The 22,698-nt window shown below is 41.3% G+C and overlaps 1 protein-coding gene across 1 annotated transcript; it reads right to left on the reverse strand.

Moving 5' to 3' along the window:
* Positions 1–1,477: 1,477 nt before the first annotated feature.
* LOC129722011 (ubiquitin-like modifier-activating enzyme 1) lies at positions 1,478–21,440 on the reverse strand. Its single transcript, XM_055675182.1, has 6 exons — positions 20,303–21,440; positions 4,417–5,466; positions 4,101–4,352; positions 3,729–4,037; positions 3,270–3,637; positions 1,478–3,209 (listed from the first exon to the last, which is right to left on the reverse strand). The coding sequence occupies exons 1-6, from the start codon at positions 21,164–21,166 to the stop codon at positions 2,795–2,797; spliced, it is 3,258 nt and encodes a 1,085-aa protein (XP_055531157.1). The 5' UTR covers positions 21,167–21,440; the 3' UTR covers positions 1,478–2,794.
* Between the last annotated feature and the right edge of the window lie 1,258 nt (positions 21,441–22,698).

The raw sequence follows: 22,698 nt of genomic DNA on the forward strand, positions 1-22,698 counted from the left end.
ACCGCGTAAATTCCGGAATTCGCGTAAAAAAACTGCGTAAATTCCGGAATCCGCGTAAAAAAACCGCGTAAAAAGCGACCTTAGGGCATCTTCAGCGGTGGTCTATTTTTGAAACAAATTTATACTAGATTTACACCACCGAAACCTGAAAAGAATAAGCTAATATAGACCAACTTTTCGTTCTCCGCACCGGTGTTGTATATCTTGTTTTTTTAAACCGCTGACATCTGTCACACTGTCAACAATTCAATACCCCATGTTATCAGTTTATGAGACTTGAATTGAAAAGCACTCAATATTTAATAAACGGAAATTCGATAATTTTTACGCACATTAAACGATTACTTTGGCAAGACACTTTACATCCACAAGACTTTATGGATTTGACGGTTTGACCCGAGCGTTTGAGTTTCTATACCTCACAAATACAAAAAAATACAAATACAAAAAGACTATGCAAAATTGATTTTATGTACTCAACGTGTTCAGAAAAATTGTTTGTTAAAACAAGGCCTTACTTTTGGCGTTTTTGGTTTTTTTATCAATCCACCTAACAGTTAGATAAAAAAAAATGTTTTTTCTTATTTTAAATATACCTTGCTTCCTTCAGCAAAGTTGTGGAAAAATTTAAAAGCAAACCAATTGCTGAATACAGCGATGTCCTATCTGTACATCGGACACGACAAAATAGAGTTTCTTGTAGAACACGCCTCCTGAAATCAGTTTTTTGTCTATAATTTTGTCTGTAATGATCAAAACCGTGTGTAGCTTAGCCTTTTGCTGGCAGATATTTGCATAATTGACTTCGAGGCACACAATACTGAATGTCTTAGAAGTTGCGGAATTACATCATTTATGATTGATAATGATTGCTGTGTAGCTGCTACATTACGAGCCCTATGACATAAGATGAGCCGAGTAACTAGACTCGAATCCAGTCACTATCAAGTCGAGCAAAATGTCGTAAAGGGGAGTGTACTGAAACTTAACAAAATTAATTGTGACAGCTGAGTTACGAACTTTCGAGCAATCGATTCCGACGAGCCACTCGACTGAAATACACTCGGCTAGACTACTCTTCTACACAAATCGATTCAGTAAAGTGACCGTCAACTTTTCTTATATAATAGGACCCAGAAACTGTTTATTCGAATAAAGTGACTCTCGACTCGTCTTATATAATAAAACCCTATATAAAGTTCTTGTGTAACTGAGGGAGCATTAGGTTTCGAGTTCACCAAAAGTCAACTATAAATTTGGTGGTTTGGAAAATGTCTAAATGCGATATGCATGAACCGTGAATGGTTTCTAATTAATAGTGAGCGGGCCTCAGTAAGTATTCGAAATGCAATAGGGCGTCCCGAAATGATTAGAAAAGATCGAGCAAATTATTAGTCCTGCAAGACTAAATTTACACTGGGATGTGGGAATCTGAAAATTACTTCAGCCAGTCATCGATTAAACGCATTAAAATCAATTGTTATTGTTGCAAGTTCGTTCCTGCTCATAATTTATTTCCCAATAGAATACGTATCCTGCTTTCTGTTGCTTCATTCTTTGAATGCGAAATAATCACCAAAACTGTTGCTGTTTCAATTAGTGCTCATCGCTCAGTAGAAATTGATTTTACGTTTTCAAACAAATTTGTTTTCACCTTAACTTCCTTGTGTTTCGTTATCCATTTCATTATTGAATCAAAATAATGTACCCTTAGACAGGTTTTGGTTTTCTATTGTTTTTTTCCTTTGTAATAAATTTACGACAAAAAATATTTTTTCATTGTTTTTTCTTCCGTTTTTGAAGTATCAGCAGTGCATTCAAAATGCTCGTTTTCATCAGTGCGCCCTTTTCGGGTGGTTTTAACACAATAATTGGGTTACCCTAAATGTTACTATACCTAATCCTTCTTCGAATGCTTCTCACAAACATCTCTGCCACTAGAGTTAATTTAGTGAAAGGTTTACTGTTACTTTTCTTAATCTTGTAGTCAAGTGTCCTACCTTTTTGATTATTTTTCATATATGGAAGTGATTATGAATTGAAACCCGCTATGAAGATGTTCTAGAAAATGTCGCAATAAAATAGAAGAGAAAGAAGAAAAAAAGGAAGGCGAGAAATAGTACCCGGTGTCATTTTACTAAAGTAACATGAAGATTTCATGCGAAACGACAACAAGAACTACCGAGAAAATTGTTAGCGGTATTTGAATGTCTCTTGGGATTATATTGTATAGTACTAGGGAAGTAACGAGCATATACGTGTAGTGTGATCCAAGAATGAAATAAAATTCTACTACAGTAAATCTGCTCATAATATTCGCTAAATGTTATTCTTAATACATTGCATTAAGCCATATTTATTGGCATCACAATTATAAACGAATGCTGATTGAGCAGTTGTTGTAAGTATGATACCTGAAAAAGTACACAAAAACTAAAACATTCAATTTTCTAGCACAAAAAATAAACATGAAAAGCGTGTTCTGTTGTTGTTCCGAAGCTATCACTCGTATTGACAGTGACAGTCCAGCTACAATGACAACAAGAAAAAACCATGGTATGGTCATGGTTTCAAAAAAGGAACAAAACAGTTAAGATAAATACCATCGTAATTTTCTCCTGGACAGCATTCAGATAAGCGAGCTATCACTTTTTATTTTTATTTTCTCTACCTTCAATCATCCGAATAGCTTCTCTATCATCTGTGAATAAGTTTCAGTGTGTTAGTGTTTAAAACAATCGCTTAACTTATGTGTGAGTGTGTGAGTGTGCAAATATGTAGGGGATATCACACTTTAGGGCAAAACGTAGCGCACATAAGGAATTTCTACATCGTTACCGTCGTTATCATTGCAACATATTTCAAAAACAAGCGCGCGAACATGCGGTTCAATGCTCTTCTTCGACACACGTCGCACTACCTCAGACATGGTCAGGCTAAGCCGTTCGGTCTTCTTATCCTTAGCCATGAAGAATGCGTAAAGCATACAAACGCCTTGTGAGAGCATCGTGATCTGCAGCTTATGCTCGCGCTCGAAATAATCTAAAAACTCCTTTAGTGTTAGCTCACCCTGAACCTCGAAGCGATCCCACAGAGTCCAGTCTATGTCGTAGTACGTTTGCTTTTTGGCCGGAATAGGTTCCGAGAAGGTGAATAATGGCACCGCCAAATTGATGAAACCGTTCTTGAAACGATCAAGCGTGTTGAAGCTGCGAAAGTAGAAGATAAGTTTATAATTAAGTTAGTTCTGGTTTGTTGATAACACCTACCCTTGAGCAAGCTTGTACAGCTCGAGCGAGACGCAGCCGGCAACAAGAGAAGTCGTAGTAGCAATCGCCGGGATGATCTTACCCGCGATAAGTTTGGACTTGTGTCGATCTGCCGGAGGAATTTTATAGTTAGCGGCACGCAAATTCGAAGCCGCCACAATAAAGTCCATATGTAAATTGTTGTCGTCGTCCTTCTCAAACTCGAGCGGTGTAATGGTGAAATCCAAGCGTCCCAACGAAGCCAGTTCCTTCTGCAGACGAGTAATGCGATCCTGGTCCAGCTCCTCACCGGCTCCGTTTGCTTCCGCCTGGAGGGCAGCATCAGTAATGGCAATCTTCACACCGGATCGAGGGGTGAAGTTTGGCACCTAAAAGTTAAATGGGTTAGTTAATTAAGTTTTCCCCCCTAATAAAAGTTTTTTTTCTAGTCACAAAACTACCAGCAACGCAATAACTAACCTGAACTTGGGAGGCCAAATTTGCTATACGGGCGCGATCCCGGAGTTGTGGAATTCCAAACACTTCGGCGCGTAGATTTGCTGTCGCATATATATAATCTAGATGCAGAGGATTCTGAACGTCAAATGTAATTGCTTCCGGGCAACGCTTCGGACCAGACCAGAACGGGGTTCCGGTTGTAGTTTGCTGATCAGGCGGGAAGTTAAACAACAATTGACGAATCTGGTTAGAATACTGCTCCTGAAAATGAATTCGAGCCCATTTGACACAATCTTCGATACTCTTCGGTCTCTCGTCAATTAGAGCGGTCTGAAAAAAAACGAAAACCATTGTAAAAATCATTAGATATACAACTAGTCACTTGCTAGCTACCTTAACCGATTCGAGTGTCTCTAGGGGTTGGACTCCTGCTAGTCTAAGGGTACGATCAATGAATGTCGGATCAGATATGTATTGAGCCGCGCTGGAAGCTGATTGTTTGAAAATACCCTCAAACATATCACGGGCCCACTGAAGAGTATGTTCGATCGCGTTCGGGAAGTTCTTCAGTGTGCAAATCGGGATTGACTTTTCTGGTGGATCCTGGGATGAGCTGTACGATTCCGTGAGGAATGGAACTACTACCTAAAATAATAGAATTTTCATTACAAAATAAACCCCGCACTAAATTCTATTCGCTTCAACGTACCTGTATATTTCCCATTGTTCCCAACGTTCCCGACTCTAGCAGCGGCTTCCTGTAGTATACACAGCGTCGATCCATGTAAATGCGAGCGTCAATGTTATCCAAAGCATTTGCAACTCCATCCAACCGTTCGAAAAATGTATCATCATAAATCTTTTCCGTTTCGACGCCAACACGATTTTCGTGAGAAGTTACGTTGATGCTTGGATTCATACGCTTCACCGCTTCAGCAGCAATTCGAGATTTGGGTTGTTGAACATCATGCGGCCGGAACAAGAACTGTCGATTGAGATTGCTCTTCTCAATCAGATCCATATCGGTCACAATTATTTCCCCGGCACCACCGGAGGCCACTCCAATCATAGCGAAGTTTTTCAACAGCTCACATCCGATCGCACCTGCTCCAACGATGAAGTACTTCAGCTTGGCCAGAACTTCCTGAAATTTGCGACCGAAAACGGCGATTTGTCCATCATATCTAGATCCCAGCGGTTGACACTCTTCCTCACTTAAGTCAGCCTCTACCAGACATTCCAATGCATCGAAACAGAAATACTGATACAAGGGTGTAAACTTGCCGGTACAAGCTTTCATGACTTCCTGTGCGGTTATACCACCGATAGTGCCGTTCATCGGACAAAGATCTCCAGCGCATACTTTAGCGAATTTAGTCAGCATACCCTCGTTGATTTCATCAAGTTTCATCTCCTTGGCGCGCTCTTTACATAGCTCAACAAACTCAGCGGCATCTTCGACGTTCCACGGACGTGGCAATCGGCCATTCTTCTCCTGAAACCGACTAAGAACCGTAAACGCAAGCTGCGTATTCTGCGGGTGATCCCACTTAGAGAAATCCGACATAACAAACTCGGGAGCATCCTCTGCCTCGGCCAGTGGCTTGAAATTCATCTGTCTAGGCATCTTCACTTGGGTTACGATACCGCCCCGAATGTAGGCGGTCATGTTGGTCGTGTCTCCGATGCTGAAAGTGTACGGTCCCAACACTTTGATCTTGATCGGTTCACATCCATTCAGTTCGGTCATACCTTGCACCTGAAATGATGAAAATAGTTTAGAAAATAGTTGACATATGAAATTCTACAGGACTCACAGAAATATATTGTTAAAAATTTGTGTTTGCGGAAGATCCTAGAATTGACGTAAAGTGCTTGATATGGCAGTAACAATTTCGCGAAATGGTGTGCGGGTTGTGAAGTTTAAAAATAACCAATAAAACTATCAGCAATACGAATCTTTGTGGCAGTGCGAACAAAAGTGCCAACTTCGTAGTTTGAAAGTTTCCAAGTGCTTCCTGTTCCTTCCGTTTATTATATGAAAGTTTTAGTGAGAGTTCTTACTCTATATATGCACTCACAAATGCGCATGGTGTTGTTTGTCTGTCAGTTGTATGTATTTTGTTCTGATGCGCGATGAAGCAATTCCGGGAAGCCGTAGTAAAACGGTTTTCAATATTTAAACGTCTCAAATCGTGTGAGACTCAGCGACATTTGAATATATCTATTGAATCTGTCAATATTCTGGCAACTGACCTTGGCCTACAGCCTACAAGATGCGTAAAGTTCACGGCGCTTCTGAGTCCTCTCAGAAAAAGAGGCACGGAAAATTATACTTTTTTATTATAAATTATACTTTCTCGGCACGCTGATCACGAGGTAATTTTTTTCTGATGAGAAACTATTTGTCCTAGTGTTTGAAACCTGGCTTTCATAGGAACGGAAGCTTTCAAGAAAATCGTTTCCCTGAGGTTTCGAATACTCTTCGAAGATAACCACTATTCGTTCCAGTAAGACGGTGCACCAGCTAATACTGCGAACTTCGTGCAAGGCTGGACTTTTCGGGGTGAAATTCAATGGGTGCGAAGCTTCTTAGATCTGAACCCGGTGGACTTTTTGTCTTTTCCTACATGATGTCGAAGCTTGCTGATTGGCGAGACCTTCATCTTGGAACAGTCTATAACGGTTATCCAGAAAATCTGAGATGAAATACCCATGAAATCCGTACGTAACACCTATGAAATCTTAAAAAAGCGTGGAAAGTTGGTGAAGCTAACTAAAAGGCCATCCACATACCGCGTAAACAGATTTTAAACGATTTTCACGGCGAAACCGAGTTAAAAACCGCGTGAATTCCGGAATCCACGTAAAAAAGCCGCGTAAATTCCGGAATCCACGTAAAAAAAAAGCGTAAATTCCGGAATCCGCGTAAAAAAATCGCGTGAATTTTGGAATCTGAGTAAAGAAACTCCGCAATCCGTGTAAGAAAAAAAACCGCGTAAATTCCAGAATCCGCGTAAAAAAAACGCGTAAATTCCGGAATCCGCGTAAAAAAAAGCGTTAATTTCGAAATCCGCGTAAAAAAACGCGTAAAAAGCGACCTTAGTGTATAGTCAAATAGAATAAGCTTCCTTGTCCGATAGAAGGAGATGACACTTGCTGTAAATATTAGGGTGGGGAATCGTTATATGGAAAAAACGAAACTTGATAGCGGAAAGCCAGAACCAAGTTTTGTTTGTTCTATTTGGGACCCCAAACAATCCTAAATTTATCGGAAGTCGATTGGTTTTGTCTCCGCTTGGCGCATTGCATTTCAAATTTATATGAAGATTTGTATGGGAAAACCAACTTTTTTGCATGTTCGATTCTAAAGATTTCAAAATGGCTGAGACCATAGGTTTCATGACTTCAGATGGTAGGTTTTTTGACACCTAACAACTTGGCCGAAGACACTAAAGAGCTAGGGTGTCCCAAAAAAATACTAGAGCTGTTCAAAGTTGAGTATGTCGAAATTTAAGTTGCAAATCATTTTTTCTGCCAACACTGCCAGTGTGTCGGCGTTAGTCAGATTTCCATCAGAAGTAACCTCTGAAACACGTTGTAGATGTAGATTAGCCTATAATATTGACCTGAATTTGTTTGTTTGATCCAGCTGAGTGTATCAACTCGTTACGACAGGTTAATTCTGATGGGAATGCTGCTGGCGCCGGTACATTGGTAATGTTGGCAGAAAACAAGATTTTCTGCATTTAAATCGACATACTCAACTTTGAACAACTATAACTCTTCTTGAGGACAAGCTCTTCAGTATCTTCTGCAAAGTTGCTAGGGATCTAAAATACTATACTTTAACATAATGTAGTGCATTGTTCGAGTATTATTGAGCTGTCTAGAAAAGTAAATGCAAAAAAGTGGGTTTTCCCATATAAATTTTCATACAACTTCAAAATACAATGCGCCAAGCGGAGACAAAACTAATAGACTTCCGGTAAGTTTAGGGTTGTTTGGGGCCCTGAAAAGAACCAAAAAAACTTGGTTCTGGAAAATCGATCACTTTTTCCCACCCTAGTAAATATCCACTAGTTCCTGAAGATCAACGCAGTCTGCAAAATTTCTCACAATTTTATCATTGAAGAATAATATGAAGAGTAACGGTCCTAGATTGCTTCCTTGCGGGACTCCAGAGACATTCGTGAACTGCGCAGTAAAGTTAATTCCTATCTTCACACAGAGTGTTCGATTCATCAAATGGGAACCAAGCCATTGCGCAAAAGCCGATGAAACTCCAAGTTTAGCTAAAAGTATTCTGTGGTCTAATCGATCAACCGCCGCTTTCAGATCGGTGTATACTGCGTCCATTTAAGCACCGTTACTCATGTTTCGCAAGCAAGTCAACGGTAACTCGACTAAGTTAGTTGTTATCGATCGTTTTGGGTGAAGACCATGTTGACTCGACGTGATATATTGGTTGGCAGCTGGCGAAAAGGGCATCGTTAACAATTATTTCCATCAACTTAGAGCACGCGCAGACAGATATGATGCCGCTATAGTTTTGCACATCACGTCTATTGACTTTCTTTTGCACGGGTTGAACAACAGGCATAACGGATGAATAAGAAAAGAACGAATCGCTTCAGAACACACGACGGAATTTCAACAGGGCTAGCAGCGAAAAATTATTTCAGTTTATCTATGGCAGCGATAACGCGACGACTTGTTATTTTACGCAGATTAAAATCGAACACATCTCTAGAAAGGCCACTCAAACCAGTATCATCCTGAGCATCGGAAACAGTGTGCTCATGAAAATTGCGCTAAAAGCTACAGGCAAATAGGGTGCATTTATCAAACAGGGTTTTACCGTGACAATAGCCAAGAAACATATTCACTGGTAATGCTTCTTCTTTGCGCTTGAAATTCACGAACGACCAAAATAGCCGTCTGAGGTTGCTCTGCATCCTGGAGGTGTACCGTTTGAAGAGGTAGCGGTTGTATCTTCTATATAAATTACTGATTCGGTTGAATCGCTGCTTCGAAGCCGGGCAACGCACTTTATAATAATTGCGCAATGCCGCGGGGCGCTACGCCTTCAGATGACGGAGGCAAAGATTAGACTAAGCAGATTTTTTTATTGGTCTTTGTGGAGGAACAATACGACCGATTGCTGAATTGATAGCTCAGTTAAAGTACTCTATGGTATCATTAACAAGAGTTGCCGATCGATGTGAAAAAAGCAATGCTTGACGATGCAAAATCAGCTCTGCAAAAATCAAGACTTGGAACGACACCTGTATCTTCGAATTGCACGGGGGGAGCAGGGGCGACTCGTCCATAGGTGCAACCTGTGTAATGCACATGTGGACGTCAGGCAAAAAATGAATCTAAAATCCAAATTCATGCTTTTATTTACTTATTTTGTAGTTTTATTTTTAAATTTTAACAAAGGGAATTAGTTGGTTTTTATTCGTGGAAATTTTAATTCTAATTACTTCCCCAAACTCTGATTTTCAGAATATCTAGTTGAACAGGTAGGTTCAACAGCCACGAGTCGCTCCTAGGGGGGAGTTACATTAATCGTCATATCTAATGCTGGGTGATTCACGTCGTCAAGCGGAAGTAAAGACTCACTCGCTTCAACAAGTTCGCTTGAGGTGGCGTCGTTCACTAGTACCAGATCTAGTAGACGGTCGTGGTCGTTTTTTTTTTAGTGTGGACTTGCTCATCGCGACCAGAATCGTACCGTCGATTCTCAGTTTCCAAATAACTCCCGGCTGATTATGGTCTCCGAACATCAACGAAAAATCATGATTCAAGCGTGACATGACAGACTTAAAGTACGGAACCAATACGATCGTCGAGCCAGGTCTCGGTTAATAAAATACCTAATGTCGTAGTCACATTCGGTAGCCGTCAAGAAAAAAAAATATCGTTGTCCTTCGGTTTTTAAATCGCGAATTAAAACTGCTCAAAATTCATTCAATGACAGTCCGCCATGTACCAACTTTAGCAAATTTGTAGCATATTTTATTCTTCCCTAGCTGACCCGGCAAACTTCGCTCCGCCCATTATTTTATTATTTTGATAACTTCCAACCTGGGAGCATCTTGACAGCTCCCATATATATATAATTGTTTATCAGATAGCGATTTGGTCATTCACAACTCCTTGAACAATCTGTAAATATCTGAATTTTAGAAATGTGCGGATTCCATCTGGTATGATTATATAACAATTCCTCGAAAACTATTCACCAGAAATCAAAACACCAAAGCTTTTTCCCCAGAAAACAAAATACCAGAATGTACCAATTACCAGAAAACTGCTACCCAGAAAGTACTAATCCCCAGAAAGTTATTATCCGGAATGAACCAATGACCAGAAAATATTTCCCAGAAATTACCGTTTTCCAGAAACCCGTTATCCTGAATCGAAGAAATATGCATTCTCATTTTTTAACGTGTAAAATCTGTTAAAACTGAGTTTTTGTATATCTGAAATGTATAACATATGTGCTTAAGGTGAAACGGGATTGTGGCCTTTTCCTATACAATTTTGAGGTTAGAATTCTGTTTACTTCTGTATTTTGATCGTAAAAAATTCGGCTTCCACTAAATAAACAGCACTCAAATTGCTACCTCAGGCAAGCAATTGATCAAAGTTTCATGTACGTAGTCTTCATAAATCAAGAAAAAATTAGATTGCAAAATTCGAGTTGATCGCGACCACGTCCCGTTTCACCTTAATCATAAAAAACTGAAAATCGAGCTGAAAAACTGAAAAGTTTTGTGTTAACGGTTCTATCATTTGAATCAGCTTATTGTCAACTGTGAAGGTAATACAGCGGGGCAGGCTTCAGTGGGCTGGACATGTAGCCAGGATGCCTGACGAGAGAGCCGCCAAAACTATCTTCAATAGAGAACCAGGAAGAGGCCGTCGACTCCGTGGTAGGCCTCGCACGCGGTGGATGTGCGCGGTGGAAGAAGATGCACGATCTGCTGGTGTACGGGGAGACTGGAGAACGGCTGCCCGAGACAGATGAAGCTGGACATCTCTTATTCGTTCGGCCCTAGACCGGTGAACGGTCCGTTAGCCAAAAAAGTAAAGTAAGTAATAGTGTTGTTTTGCAAAAACCTAAAGCTTGATATGTTGAAGCAAGGTTTCGCTACCGTTTCTAATTTAGCCTGTGTCTCTGGAAGGATACTTACCCCACGGTTCCCCTCGATAAATCCGGAACAACGAAAAATTTCGAAATGTCCTCTACTGTCCCAAAAACTATGATAAATTTTGATCTTTTGAAAAAGGTTCGATCAAATTCGGTTTAGATCTTGCGGGATGGCAGGTAAAAGAATTTTTATTTTTTCGGCCCTGGAGGGTCAGGTACGCAAGTGTTAATTAAAAATGTCAACAATATAATAACTAAATACTAATATTTTTTTCTGGTAAAGTCGGACAACCATCTAGTATATCTACCCCAAGGGCAAAAGAGTATACCCATTGGAGCGTGTAGCGTATGTAGATTTCTGATTACATTATAACACGCACACTACATATACCGAAGAAGGTAACAGATATGGACTATAACAGGTGGAGAGGATTCTAAGAATTGCCAATCGATGTCAAAAATAGCCATGCTTAGCGATTTAAAATCAGCTCTACAAAAGTCAAGACTTGGAGCGTCAACTAAGTCTTCAAACTGCACGGGTGGATTTACATTTATCGCTATATCTAATGCTGGGTGATTCATATCAAGCGGGAGTAAAGACTCACTAGCTTTAACAATTTCGCATGCGGTAGTGTCGTTCACTAGTATCAGGTCAAATAGACGGTCGCGGTCGTTAGTAGCGTGATTCACTTGGGTCAGGTTGTGCAAACTAAACCCATCTAGTAAAGCGGAGCAGGCGATAGATATACGTGAAAGAAGCAAATCAACTGAAGCTGTACCGTCGCTATCCCGGTTCCAAATTAATCCCGGCTGATTATAGTCTCCAAACAGCAACGAGAGATCGTTGTGGTTCAAGCGAGAGAAGACAGAATTGATCGAGCTGATGTGGTTTTCAACAGCGGTAACATCGGAACTGCGATCGGGAGGAAGATTGAGTACTGCTGTAGAGCTGTTCAATGGTGTCACTTTTAGTAGCAGGGTCTACACAGCTATTCAGGCGCTTAAAACAGCTATTAGGATACCACCACCACGCGTCTTACAACTGTTGTGATGATTGCGATCGCATCGATAGACAGTGAATAAACTCCCGAAAAGTTGTGCGGAGTCAATACGATCGTCGAGTCAGGGCTCGGTTAAAACAATAATATCGTAGTCACATTCGGTAGCCGTTAAGAAAAAGTCGTCAATTTTGGTCCGAAGTCCACGCACGTTCTGGTAATAAACCCGAAGTCCAGGGGAATCAGACGGAAGGCTTCGTTTTGTAAACACTGGCAACGGGACGTTAGGTTGCCGAAGACTGGAAGTGCAGCACGGATCAGCGGTGGAAACAGATGTTACAAAATTGTACTTGCCGTGAATAACATTTTGGAAGCCTCGTTCCCCACTTCCGCACGAAGGACCGGTACGACTGATGAACGCAGGCAGGGAAGGCTCTACTACGGCGGGGAAGGGGGGTCGGAGACTTCCAAAGTCTCGTTGACGGGTTAAACAGATTTAAAAATCGAAGGATGTTATAAAAAAAATTAAAATCATGTTTTGCTCGAAAACGCAGTTATTCATAATTATTAGTGAATAATAAGTTTGTGGGGCCAATCACAAATGGTGACTTTTCATCACTGTTAGAAATTTGTAATTTTAATTGTTAGGATTTGTTTGCTTTCGCAATTATGACGTCATGAAAATTTGTTTGTAAATTAAAAGTTTAGAATTATATAAACATCTCGTACATTTAATGCACTTTGCCTGTATACTCTTAATGTGCTCTTTGAAACAAAGTTTTTCATCGTCAATTATTTCCAAATATTTAACCTTTTAAGACCAACTTAAAATAACCCCATTCATCTTGATAACGTGTCATTCCGTCCCGAACGCTCGACGAAAACGGACGCATTAAGTGATTGTCTCGCTATAAAATCGCTACTGTGTGAAGAAGAAAAAAAGCATTGCTTACTCGGTCGTGTTTCAAAGAGTGCGAAGTGCGGTGTAAAGACAAACTGATAATCCGAAGGTCATCCTGCTATTGTGTTATAGCTGTGTCGCTGCGAAGCTGCCCGTTCCAGCACCGAAAGACTCGGTCAATGTGCTATTGAAGACGACAAAAAGAGGTACGTGATTCTTTGCCACTGTACTGTTGCGCTAGTTTGAGCGCAATGGATGTGGATCCCTTAGCCCCCGTCTCCAAACCCACCCGACCCTGACCCTCCTGTTCACCCCCCCTCTGTCCCTGCTTTAGTCAATCCTCGTCCCAGGCTTTACCCAGACGGATCAACGGGTCCACTGGTCCTTTACATCAGGCCCAAACCAGGAGGAAAATCGCTGAACACGTTACAAATCGCGAAAGATCTGACGTCACGATACAAGGCCGTGACCGATATTGCAAAAGTCAGACCAAAAAAGCTCCGTGTCGTGGTCAATGATCTGGATCAGGCCAACGATATAGCTCGCTCTGAGCTCTTTACACGCGAGTATCGCGTGTATGTACCTGCACGAGACGTGGAGATCGACGGTGTAATAACCGATTCGAGTCTGACTGTTGAGTGTATTCTGGGAAGCGGCGTCGGCTGCTTCAAAAAATCCACTACCGAGGCGAAAGAAAGTATTGGATGTTAAGCAATTACGGTCCATGTCGCTCGTCTCCGGTAAAAAAGTATACACTCCGTCAGACTCGTTTCGCGTTACGTTTGCCGGATCTGCACTCCCTAGCCATGTTTCTATCAACCAGGTTCGTCTGCCTGTGCGTTTGTATGTGCCCCGTGTTATGAATTGCACCAATTGCAAGCAGTTAGGCCATACAGCTGCCTACTGCTGCAATAAGGCACGGTGTGGCAAGTGTGGGGAGACTCATGCGGAGGATTCTTGCAGTGTAAGCGCTGAAAAGTGTATTCACTGCGGGGAAAATCTGCATGAGCTTTCCGCATGCCCGGTGTACATGCAACGCAGAGATAAAATTAAACGGTCTCTTAAGGAGCGCTCAAAGCGTTCTTACGCTGAGATTCTTAAGAAGACCGTGACCACTTCTACCATAACATCGAACCCCTTTGATCTGTTGGCTTCAGATGAAACCGACTCTGACGAACCACTAGAGGGAACTTCTTTTGCCTATCTTGGGGAGTCTAGAAAGAGGAAAAATCTTTCCTCTCTTAAGCTTCCCAGGAAAGGACCTAAGGTTTCTCAAGATGGAATGAATAATACGAACAAATCTAAAAGTGCTGCGGAAAAGCCGAAGCAAACTCCTCCTGGGCTTGCAAATTTAAAGTCCCAGAAGGAGTTCCCAGCACTTCCTGGAACATCTAAAACCCCAGTTGTTCCTTTTGCACACCCAGATAATCAAATAAACTCTGGATTGGTGAATTTTTCTAACATCGTGGACTGGATTTTTGAAAACTTCAATATACCTGATCCAATTAAAAATTTCCTCACAGTACTTCTCCCAACAGTTAGATCATTTTTGAAGCAGTTGACTGCCCAATGGCCCCTCCTTGCTGCGATTGTATCCTTCGATGCCTAATTCATCTGCGTATATGAAGGATCCTATCTCTGTCTTACAGTGGAATTGTAGAAGTATTTTACCAAAAATTGATTCATTTAAAGTTTTGATAAATAAAAACAAATGCGATGCATTTTCCCTTTGTGAAACTTGGCTTACTTCAAATATTGATCTTAACTTCCATGATTTTAATATTATTCGCCTTGATCGAGACACCCCATATGGAGGAGTACTTCTAGGGATTAAAAAGTGCTATTCTTTCTATCGTATTAACCTCCCTTCGATTCCAGGCATCGAAGTTGTCGCATGTCAAATGACAATACAAGGTAAAGAGCTTTGTATTGCCTCAATATATATTCCTCCCAGAGCACAGGTTGGGCAACGGCTGCTCTTTGATTTAATAGAACTTCTTCCCTCGCCACGTTTAATTTTGGGAGACTTCAACTCTCACGGCGTGGCTTGGGGTTCCCCTTACAATGATAACCACTCCTCTTTAATCTATAACCTTTGCGATGACTTCGACATGACTATTTTGAACAACGGTGAAATGACACGTATCCCGAAACCTCCAGCGCGCCCAAGCGCTTTGGATCTATCCTTATGTTCGACGTCGCTACGGTTGGATTGCACATGGAAGGTTATCTTCGATCCTCACGGTAGCGACCATTTGCCTATTCTTATTTCAATTACAAACGGGTCAACTCGCATGCGACCAATTGACATTCCGTATGACCTCACACGGAATGTCGATTGGAAGTTATACGAGGGAATGATTTCAAAAGCGGTCGAGTCGATTCAACATCATCCACCACTTGAAGAATACAACCTCCTCGCGGGCTTAATCCTCGACGCCGCGTTGCAAGCCCAAACGAAGAAATATCCCGGCGTAACGATCAAAGAGCGGCCTCCAACTCCGTGGTGGAACAAAGAGTGCTCCGATTTGCGTGTAGACGCAAAGATCCGACGCGTTTTTGGCCTTCCAGAAGGGAGGTATACCTGGCGACTATTTACGGTATTCGGAGCTTGATACCAAGCTTAAAGGCTTGTCTTAAGCAAAGAAACGCGGATATTGACGTCGGTTCGTAAACGAGACATCGAGGGAGACATCAATGAGCACTCTTTGGAACACAGCCGGAAGAATGCGGAATCGCGTAACGGTCAACGAAAGCGGAGTCTTCAAGTAGGTGGATATTTGATTTTGCCAGGAAAGTATGTCCGAACTCTGTTCCTGCGCAAAACTTTGTTCGCGATACGTCTCCGGGCCACGACGCGATAGAATCACCTTTTACGATGGCAGAATTTTCAGTTGCCCTCCTGTCCTGGAACAATAACGCGCCTGGGTTAGATAGAATCAAATTCAACTTGTTGAAGAATCTACCCGGCAATGCCAAGAGGCGCTTGTTGAACTTGTTCAATAAGTTCCTGGAGCAAAACATTGTACCGCAGGATTGGAGGCAAGTGAAGGTGATCGCCATCCAAAAACCGGGGAAACGAGCTTCTGATCACAACTCTTATAGGCCGATTGCAATGCTATCCTGTATCCGGAAATTGATGGAAAAAATGATACTCCGTCGTTTAGACCACTGGGTCGAATCAAATGGTCTACTATCAGATACTCAGTTTGGCTTCCGCCGAGCCAAAGGGACGAATGATTGTCTTGCGTTGCTTTCAACAGATATTCAGCTGGAGTATGCTCGCAAAGAACAAATGGCGTCTGCGTTCTTGGACATTAAGGGGGCTTTTGATTCCGTTTCTATTGACATTCTTTCGGGTAAACTTCACCAACAAGGATTTTCTCCAATTTTAAAACAATTTTTTGCACAATTTGTTGTCCGAAAAGCACATGCATTTTACGCATGGCGAATTGGCAACTTTCCGAATTAGCTACATGGGTCTTCCCCAGGGCTCATGTTTAAGCCCCCTTCTTTACAATTTTTATGTAAATGACATCGACGAATGTCTGGCAAATTCATGCACTATAAGACAACTCGCCGACGACAGCGTGGTCTCTGTTACAGGAGCCAAAGCTGCCGATTTGCAAGGACCATTGCAAGATACCTTGGACAATTTGTCTGCTTGGGCTCTACAGCTAGGTATCGAATTCTCTCCGGAGAAGACTGAGATAGTAGTTTTTTCTAGGAAGCATGAACCTGCTCAGCTCCAACCCCATTTAAGGGGTCAAACGATCTCTCAGGTTTTGGTGCATAAGTATCTTGGTATCTGGTTCGACTCTAAGGGCACCTGGGGTTGCCATGTTAGGTATCTGATGAAGAAAAGTCAGCAAAGAGTAAATTTTCTTCGTACAATAACCGGATCATGGTGGGGAGCCCACCCAGGAGACCTTATAAGGCTTTACCAAACAACGATATTGTCTGTAATTGAGTACGGGTGTTTCTGCTTCCGCTCCGCAGCAAACACACATTTGATCAAACTGGAGCGAAAACAATATCGTTGTTTGCGTATCGCCTTAGGTTGCATGCAATCGACCCATACGATGAGTTTGGAGGACTTAGCCGGAGTTCTACCGTTGAAAAACCGCTTCTGGAGCCTGTCTTCTCGTATTCTTATCAAATGTGAGGTCTTGAACCGTCCTGTGATTGAAAATTTTGAAAGGTTAATCGAACTCAATTCTCAAACCCGTTTTATGACATTGTATTTCAATCACATGTCCCAAAATATTAACCCTTCTTTGAATATTCCAAATCGTGTCAACTTATCAAATACTTCTGATTCTACTGTGTTTTTCGATACATCCATGATAGAAGAAACTCGTGGAGTCCCGGATCATTTACGCGTGCAGCAGATCCCCAAAATTTTTTCCAATAAATATCGAAACATCAACTGCGACAATATGTTCTACACTGACGGATCACTTCTCGATGGGTCCACTGGCTTCGGTGTCTTCAATAACAATTTAACCGTCTCCCATAAGCTCGATAATCCTGCTTCTGTTTACGTCGCAGAATTAGCTGCTATTCAGTATACCCTAGGGATTGTCGAAAAAATGCCCACGGACCATTATTTCATCTTTACGGACAGTCTCAGTTCCATTGAGGCTCTCCGATCGATGAAAGATGTTAAGCACTCTCCGTATTTCCTGGGGAAAATACGGGAACATTTGAGTGCTTTATCCGAAAAATCGTTTCAGATTACCTTAGCGTGGGTCCCTTCTCACTGCTCGATACCGGGCAATGAGAAAGCGGACTCTTTGGCTAAGGTGGGCGCATCAAACGGTGAAATTTATGAAAGACCAATTGCTTTTAATGAATTTTTCGCATTTGTACGTCAGAACACGATCATCAGTTGGTAAAATTTTTGGACCAGAGGGGAACTGGGAAGGTGGTTACATTCCATTATACCCAAGGTATCGACGAATCCGTGGTTCAAGGGGTTGGCTGTAGGTCGAGATTTCATTTGCGTGATGTCTCGGCTTATGTCCAATCACTATAGATTTGATGCGCATCTCCGTCGTATTGGGCTCGGGGAAAGTGGTATCTGTGCCTGTGGTGAAGGTTATCACGACATAGAGCACGTTGTTTGGTCATGCCCTGTACACCGTGACGCCAGGTCTAAATTAATAGCTTCTCTCCGGGCCGAGGGTAGAGAACCAGCTGTCCCTGTTCGTGATGTCTTGGCGAGTCGCGACCTACCCTACATGTCCCTTATATACATTTTCCTGAAATCCATCCATGCCCAAGTCTAATCCCATTCCTTTCCACCCACATTCATCAAAACGGCAAGATCACGTCGTAGACCTCGATTTGGAACCAGCAAATTGAACCCCACACGAACTCGCCAGGAAAACCCGAGGCCTTTCTTGATATCTTGGCTCAGCGGCACACACCATATGGCCACTTGAACACCAGCGAACAACAACAACGAACCAAAACCAGCAACTAGACCCCGCACAATTCCCTCAGAACCCGAGGATTACAAGCCCCTGTCCCAGCTCATGACATCGTGGCTTAGCAGAACAAATCCATACATGCTGCATATTCATGGCCATTCGACGATCATCAGACGACCATTCAACTACAAAACACTGATTGAATAATACATGCTAGTTTTAAGATAGACTTAATTTCAGCTCGTAGTCGGCAGCGAGGATAAAAAATTTGCTTATAGATTTTAAGTCATCCGATATAATTGGCGCCGTTAAACATTGAATTGTATTTGTGCCGTGTCAAATAAATGATTTGTGAAGAAAAAAAAAATCTTGATAACGTGAATATTGTTTTGTTTGAGAAATAAAGCTTAAAGCTTATGGGGAAAAATTATCAATTGAATTTTAGAACTATTGGGGAAATTTTCCATTTTTGTAAATAGAAAAAAAAATATCTTAATTTTTCTGCTATCGTCTGCTAATGCCACTTTTTCCCTTTACGGAAATGCTTGTCATCGCAGAACAATGACTTTTTGCATCCTGGTGGTAAATCAGGAAGATCTGAAATCAACATTATGTCAGGGGCGACTCGCGGCTTGAGTTAACATCTTTAATGTTTTCAAACTGGACAGACGCATTTGAAAAGCGCTGCGTGTAAATACTTTTAAAGTGAAAATACTATGTACTATGGGAATCTCTGTCCTAAGACACAGTATTTTTATAATGTCCCGGGTGAAGTTGCCACTGTCTCAATAGAAAGCTTTTTGCTATCTTGCAGTGTTAACAATATTCATACGCTCGTACAAAAAAAAAAACAATGAGAGACGGTTTATATTTATCAAGTCCCTAGTTCGATTTACTCAGATGTACAATTTTCCAAACTTCAGAAGTTTTATGTGATTTTTTTCTTCCAAGCCGTGTTTTTCAGAGATTTAGGTCTTGGTCAAGCAATCATCATGCATTTCTATATGCTTGATCATAACATTCTACGATTAAATTTATGATCCCCTAGGATCAGATTTTATCAGACAGTAAACTAGATGTATCAATGCTTTTTCGTAACATGATGTTATGCATTTCTAAAGTACTCATCGATTCATGAATAATAATAAAAAAGCAAAGCCTTGGTGCTGCATTTCGATTCGGAACTTGACCTTCTGTTTTTTATACACAGACTTCGCGCAGCTACGATTTTTTTGACACTAACAGTCTCTCCCGATCATCTGGGAGATAAATAATATGAATGATAAAATAATTTTTCTAAATGAAATAAAATTTTCGAAATTTTCCCGAAAGCTACTAATTATTTGCAGTGTCCATGTTTGTGTCATTCAATTTTGTAAGTCAGTAACAACTTTTGCGTATGCAGACCATCTCTTTGTGGTTAAAACGACTTAATTTTTTGACTTTTTCCTTTTTCAGACAAAGAACAGTTTGGGACGGTCTGCCTCATAGCATTAGCTAATGGAATTAGCTTGGTTCAGACAAAAACAAAATGTGACAACGCATAATTTATCATTCAATTACTAACCATAGATGCTGAATGACTTGGAAAATTCTAGTCCAGTCCAGTCTATCAATCAAACCTTGAAAGGGCCCTGTTTATGCAACAAAATATTTTTCCTGCTCTATGTTCGTGCCATAAACAACGATTGAGCAACAAATTATAGTGCGCTATAACTTAAGCGATTACCAATCAAACGAACAGTTAACTGATGGACCAACAACTCTAAGCCGAGTTTTCAAACATGCATGAAAGTGAAACCACTTTTGGGGTCAACAGAATGACTTTTTCATAACATTACCCTGCCTGCGCCCTTCACACCCACTAAAGCAAAAACTCCACTCGTTATTTTTTCCCAGTGACGTCACAACGAAGCAGCGCAGCAATTTATGTTCCGCCTTGCAGTGTTTGCTCGCGCAAGAGCTTTTCACTCTTCCTCTTTTCTCATCACGCCACCGTCGCGAAGCACAACAGTCATCGCCGTAATTGAAATGAGTCACAAGGCGGAAAAAATCACATTTTCAACTTTTTTTCTTCAACACACAGAAAAATTACTTACCTCGGTAAAGGTAACATAATCGCCATCCTCGAATCCGTGCCGATTTTCATCCAAGCAAGTCACAATACTGTCCACATCATTTGTGATGCTTGCTACCATCGCCGAGCCTGGATTGGCTCCGGTCGGATCGTACACGGTAAAATCGACGCCAAAGTCACAGAAAATTTGGGAAAACAGTCCTCTGGTATCGGCCGTTATAAGCGCAATGTTGTGCCGATGGGTTATCTCCGCAATTCGATGCTGTTCCGCAAGTGGTGTCAAAGTAAGCACCACAACGCGAAACTGGCGGAGAAACTCCTCGGTGAGATCTCCTGTGTACGCAGTAGTAGGCACATAATTGTTTAACTCGGCCAATTGGCGACAGCTGGCCTCCGCACGGTTTGTTCCGACATCTTTCTCCGTGAGGTAGAACTGCGATGACAGATCCGCCAACGAACAAAGCGCTTTGTCATGCAAAGTGACAGACTTTACACCACCAAGGATAACATTTTTCGCTATTTCCACACCCAATCCACCGAGACCCGAGATAAGCACATCGGAACGGGCCATCCTTCGCATAGCATCGTGTCCCAGCACGTAGAGCTGCCGCGAGTAGAGTCCCTCGTCAATATCCTGCCCAGCAGAACCTTCAAACGGAGTCGATCCATTGTTGTTTGCCGTCGCCATTACAACTGCTACTGAGTCTTCTTCTAGTTGATGTTGTTGTTGCTGCTGCTGTCCGGCTACTACTGCTGCTGCTGCTGCAGTGGTGGAGGAAGTCGACAACGACGATGACGACGAAGACGAAGGCGATGAAGGCAGTTTCCGCTTTTTGGCGGCTGGGGGATCGACGGCGGAACTGTCACAAAATTCACCACTAGACATTAAGCCGTGCTAAGGGAACCGGTGCGTCTCCGTGACGAGACACTGGAGCACCCGCTTGATGAAACGAATATCGCAAAAATAATCACCGAAACGAGCGTTAAATTTTTATCCAAATGCCGTCAATGATTGTAGCAAATTACACCGAAAAAAAACGCGAATTTCAAGCTCCGATAGGGAACGCCAAATATTCTCACTACTGCTGGCTACTAGCACGAAGCGGCTGGCTTTTGTCCGTCGATTGTTTGACTGGCCAAAATGCCGAGAAGAAATTACGAAGTCGACGCCGACAAAAACTGCAAGAAATAGACCACTGAACTGCAAGTGACAGCTAGCTTGCGTATTTCGCACATTTTCGCGCAAGCAAAATTCGAAACATCAAGTCAGAATCAGAGTTGCCAGAGTGTAAATTTCGAAATTGATTTCGAGATAAATGACAGTACACTAGAACTTATTATACGTGGTTATTTGATTCATTTACACCGAAATCACCATTCGTTTGTTGTTACTGAATATTTAAAAAACTATATGAAACGATGAAAAGAGAAAGTTGAAAAAAAAAACGTCCCATTGTTTATTGAGACCCGCAGGGTTGCCACATTTAATTCTGTATTTTTCTTTGAAAATATCTGTATATCAGCACCCGCATAATCAATAACCATAAAATGTGCCTAACAACTAGTTCGGGATACAGTTTCGACTGTATGGGGTATCGTTAAACCATATGGATTATCATCCGTTTATGGTTATTGATTATGCGGGCATCTCGGGTCAAAAAATCTGTATTAAAAATCTGTGTCGAGCAAACTCAGAATATTGGATGGAAAAATTTTTAATTGCAGAATATATTTAAACAATTTCATTTTTCTCTACGTAAGTTTTATACAGGTTTTGCTGTTTTTTTAAGTTTTCGTTTATTTAATATTAGTATCTCCTCCTTGGTCGTCCTTGGCAACGTAGCTTTCAGTTTTTGAAATTGAGCTCATTAGCTTAGAGGCCATGCAATTTCTGGTTTCAACTATATATTGAAAGTATACGTTCTAAATCAGCAGAAGAGTGTGGATTTGTTAAAAAAAATTGTCACAAATGATCTGTAACGGAAACTTGAAATTGGGTCCTAAAGTTTTACACGGATTTCAGATTTTTATGTATCAGCTGAAAGAGGGCAATTTTCTGAGCAAAACGTGATTTAAAAAAAATGTTTATCGTTTTCCTTCGATTTTTAAATGAAGAATAAAAAACTGCTCGAAATGCCTTTAAGTTCTCCCATATACCGTACATGGGTGAAATGTCATTTAAGACCTTTCGAACGGTTTTTTTATTCTTCATTAAAAATCGAAGGAAAACAATGAACATTTTTTTAAAATCACGTTTTTCTCAGAAAACACGGCTTTTCCAAATAATATATAAAAACTGGTATAGCTTTAGGACCCAATTACCATCCCGCCTACAGTAGTGTTGTTATTTGTTTCAATGAATCTTCCGTTAAAAAAGTTCCTTTCAAGCGTGTGAAATTCGTTAGATAGCCCGTGTCG

Source organism: Wyeomyia smithii, chromosome 2, assembly GCF_029784165.1.
Source record: "Wyeomyia smithii strain HCP4-BCI-WySm-NY-G18 chromosome 2, ASM2978416v1, whole genome shotgun sequence".
In the NCBI taxonomy this organism is placed as follows: domain Eukaryota; kingdom Metazoa; phylum Arthropoda; class Insecta; order Diptera; family Culicidae; genus Wyeomyia; species Wyeomyia smithii.